The sequence below is a fragment of the Echinops telfairi genome, unplaced genomic scaffold (genome assembly GCF_000313985.2).
Source record: "Echinops telfairi isolate 266 unplaced genomic scaffold, ASM31398v2 ScPeMD7_7400;HRSCAF=8409, whole genome shotgun sequence".
NCBI lineage: Eukaryota > Metazoa > Chordata > Mammalia > Afrosoricida > Tenrecidae > Echinops > Echinops telfairi.
The window spans coordinates 11,611,286-11,614,712 of NW_022111300.1; the positions used below are offsets into that span (position 1 = coordinate 11,611,286).

At 41.1% G+C, this 3,427-nt stretch overlaps 1 protein-coding gene across 1 annotated transcript; it reads left to right on the forward strand.

Moving 5' to 3' along the window:
* Positions 1–2,344: 2,344 nt before the first annotated feature.
* On the forward strand, positions 2,345–2,842 carry LOC101650019 (60S acidic ribosomal protein P1). The gene has a single exon (XM_045296291.1). It carries the CDS (start codon positions 2,460–2,462, stop codon positions 2,691–2,693), a length of 234 nt encoding a protein of 77 aa, XP_045152226.1. The 5' UTR covers positions 2,345–2,459; the 3' UTR covers positions 2,694–2,842.
* The last annotated feature ends 585 nt before the right edge of the window (positions 2,843–3,427 follow it).

A 3,427-nucleotide genomic window follows, 5' to 3' on the forward strand; every position in this document is an offset into this window, starting at 1 on the left:
GTCACATAATCCTTGCAGCCCCTGTGTCACTTGTGAGCCTTCCTCTTTTTCCCTGACCCTCTGCTTTATGAAAAACACGACGCCCTTTCCCAGGCGCCGGTTTCTCCCAACAACGTATCGCAAGTCCATGAGAAGTGGCCTCTCCATCCTTGCTTCAAAGGAGGGTGTCCTTCCTGCCCAGATATATTTGGTCGTTCTTCTGGAAGTCTATGAAACGTTCAATATTTTCCACCAACACAATAATTCAAATGCATCTGTGATAGGTAGATTTGTTGTGCCAACATGGTCAATGAACCATGTGAGATGAGTTGAAGGGCGGAGAGATAAATGGCTCAGCGAGCCTCGCCTCTCTCTCTTGCTCTTGATCATCAGACCAGTGTGTGGCTGCCTTGCTTGTTCCATGCCTCAGTTTGCAAGCTACACTACCTGTGGGACACCTAACCCGTTGACTGTGTCACTGTAACTGGAGGTTCCTTCAAGTCTTGCTTCACCACGCTACTGGAAGGTACATCTCTTGAACTGGGGACTTTTGGGCCCTGTCATCTGCCTGACTGTTGGTGACCTGCTTGCTGTTTGCTGCCTGTGGGTAGATACCCTGAATTGTTCTACAGAGGACTACCCAGCAGCCTCAAGACATGAAGGACTGCCATTGTATTACCTGTTTCATGGAAGTGAGTTGCACTGAGCCATTTGTTCTGCTTTATATATCAATTAACAGTTTATTTCTTATGTTATCTATCTGTATAAATATACATAAAATTATTAGTGTCCTGGCTTTGTTTCTCTAGAGAACCCTGTCTAACATATCAATCAACCATATTCGTGGTTGCAATTCTGTACTGTGCCATGCTTCATGTAACAAAAAGTACATCTTTTTTCTTTTTTTTTTTAATCATTTTATCAGGGGCTCGTACAACTCTTATCATAATCCATCCATCCATCCATTGTGTCAAGCACATTTGTACATTTGTTGCCATCTTTAGACCAATATTACACTGTCTTGATTACTGCAGATTTCTAGGTACTGTATAATATCTCCAAATTTTTTCTTTAAAAAAATTGTTGTAGTTATTCTAGATTATTTGCATGATCATAAAAAATTTAAATCACATACTGGTATTTAAGATTAATTTGGGGATGCCTGACATTTGGACAACACTGAGTTTTCTCATCATTGAGCACAGCCTCACTCTATTTTAAATGATGTCTTTTTTGGTTTCTATTAGCAATGTTTTGCTATTTTTAATGCAGATATTTTACATTTTGTTAGATTTATTTTTAATACCATTATAAATATTTTGCTTTAAAAAAAACCAAAACTAGTGTATAAAATTACAGTAGATCTTTATAGATTAGCATTATCTGTGAAACCAGGCTAAATATACTTAGCAGTGTTAGTTAGGTTTTTTTTTTCCTATCCTAATTCCCATATGCATTTTTACAAATGAGAGAACTTCAAAATGTTTTTGGAAAAATCCCATTATCTTTCAACTCCAGGTTCTCGTGGACTTTTTGAAGCCCCTGTCTACACAATTACTCATCTGCAAACTTTCTAAAAGTTTGGTTTTTTTCCATTACATATGCCATTTATTCATTTTCCTTGCTTATTACACTGATCGGGACTTACAGTTCAATGTTGAACACAGTAATGTATCAACTATCTCTTGCTGCATATTAAGCCAGTTATTTTATTGCTCATGAAACCATGAGTTAGGAATTCAGACAGAGCTCATCTGTGGCTTCATTGTGCTACTCCCTTGCCCTTAGGGAATGAGTCATATGTCTTGGGGTTGGGTGGTGTCTCTCTAAAGCTCTTTTGCTCTGTCCCTAGCCTCTAGCAGACTACCCTTGCACAGTTGATGAAGGCTCACAGAGAAGTGTTGGAATATGAGATATTCTAAATTTTAAGCCATCATCTCAGCACACACATGGTTGGCAAAAGTTTGTTAAAATTTTCTATTAAATAAACTCACCATATATACAAATGTAGTATGTAACAAAGACAGAATCCCCCCAAACTGAAGTAAAGATAATCTTTCTTCTTAACAAATTGTGTTGAAGACAATTTGGTAACTCTATAGAAGAGGTAAAATTAGATCCTTCATACAATAGACAAGATTAAATTACAAATGGACCAGAGCTCTAAAAGTAAACAATATAAAAGTACTAGGTATGTGGGAATGGGAAAGGATGGATTACTACATAATATGAGTGTAGAGAAATACTTTCGGGCTATGACTTACATTTCATAGGAAAAAAAGAAAACATTTACTTAGGTAAATATGTTCATTCATAAAAATAGAGGGATTAGCCTATCTAAATATATTTAGCTCTTTCCTCAGCTGCCGTTAAGGTGCTCGGTTCTTCCGAGGAAGCTAAGGCCGCGTTGGGGTGAGGCCCTCACTTCATCCGACGACTAGCACCGCGCCCGGCAGCCGCCAGCCCAGGACTCCTGCGCCATGGCCTCCATCTCCGAGCTCGCCTGCATCTACTCGGCCCTTATCCTGCACGACGACGAGGTGACCGTCACGGAGGACAAGATCAACGCCCTCATTAAGGCCCCCGGCGTCAACGTGGAGCCCTTCTGGCCCGGCCTGTTTGCCAAGGCCCTGGCCAACGTCAACATTGGGAGCCTCATCTGTAATGTAGGGGCTGGTGGCCCTGCCCCAGCTGCTGGTGCCGCACCTGCCTGAGGACCTGCACCCTCCACCGCTGCTGCCCCAGCTGAGGAGAAGAAAGTGGAAGCCAAGAAGGAAGAGTCTGAAGAATCTGACTATGACATGGGCTTTGGTCTTTTTGACTAAACCCTCTTTTGTGATGTGCTCAATAAACCAGACTGAACTCTGAAAAAAAAAAATATATATATATATATATGTATGTATGTATTTATTTATTTATTTATTTATATTGCAATACATTGAGGAAGTGAACAGACCTTTGGGCTTCTGCTCAAGCCCTGACTCAATGCAAGACCACTTTTCTCTAGCAACCTAGCATTCTGTGATGCTCACCCTCCTGACACTGAAGACAAAATGGGTGCACAAGTAAATGTGGTGAAGAAAGCTGATGGTGCCTGGCTATCAAAAGATATCTTATCAGGGGTCTTAAAGGCTTGAAGTTAAACAAGCTGCCATCTAGCAGAGAAGCAACAAACCCACAGAAGAAGCACACCAACCTGTGAAATCAAGAGGTATTGATGTGATCAGGTAACAGGCATCAGAAGACCCCCCCACACCAAAAAAAAAATTCATACTGTTGAGAATGAGGGGGATCAGGGCAGAGACCCCAAACCCATCTGTAGACAATTGAACATCCCCTCACAGAAGGGTCACAAGGAAGAGATAAATCAACCAGGGCACAGTATAGCACTGATGAAACACACAACATTCCTCTGATTCTTTGAGGTTCCTCAGCCCCCACTATCATG

What these genes read in the sequence shown, in the direction of transcription:
- LOC101650019 (XM_045296291.1), top strand. Translation starts at nt 2,460, where the DNA reads ATGGCCTCCATCTCCGAGCTCGCCTGCATCTACTCGGCCCTTATCCTG.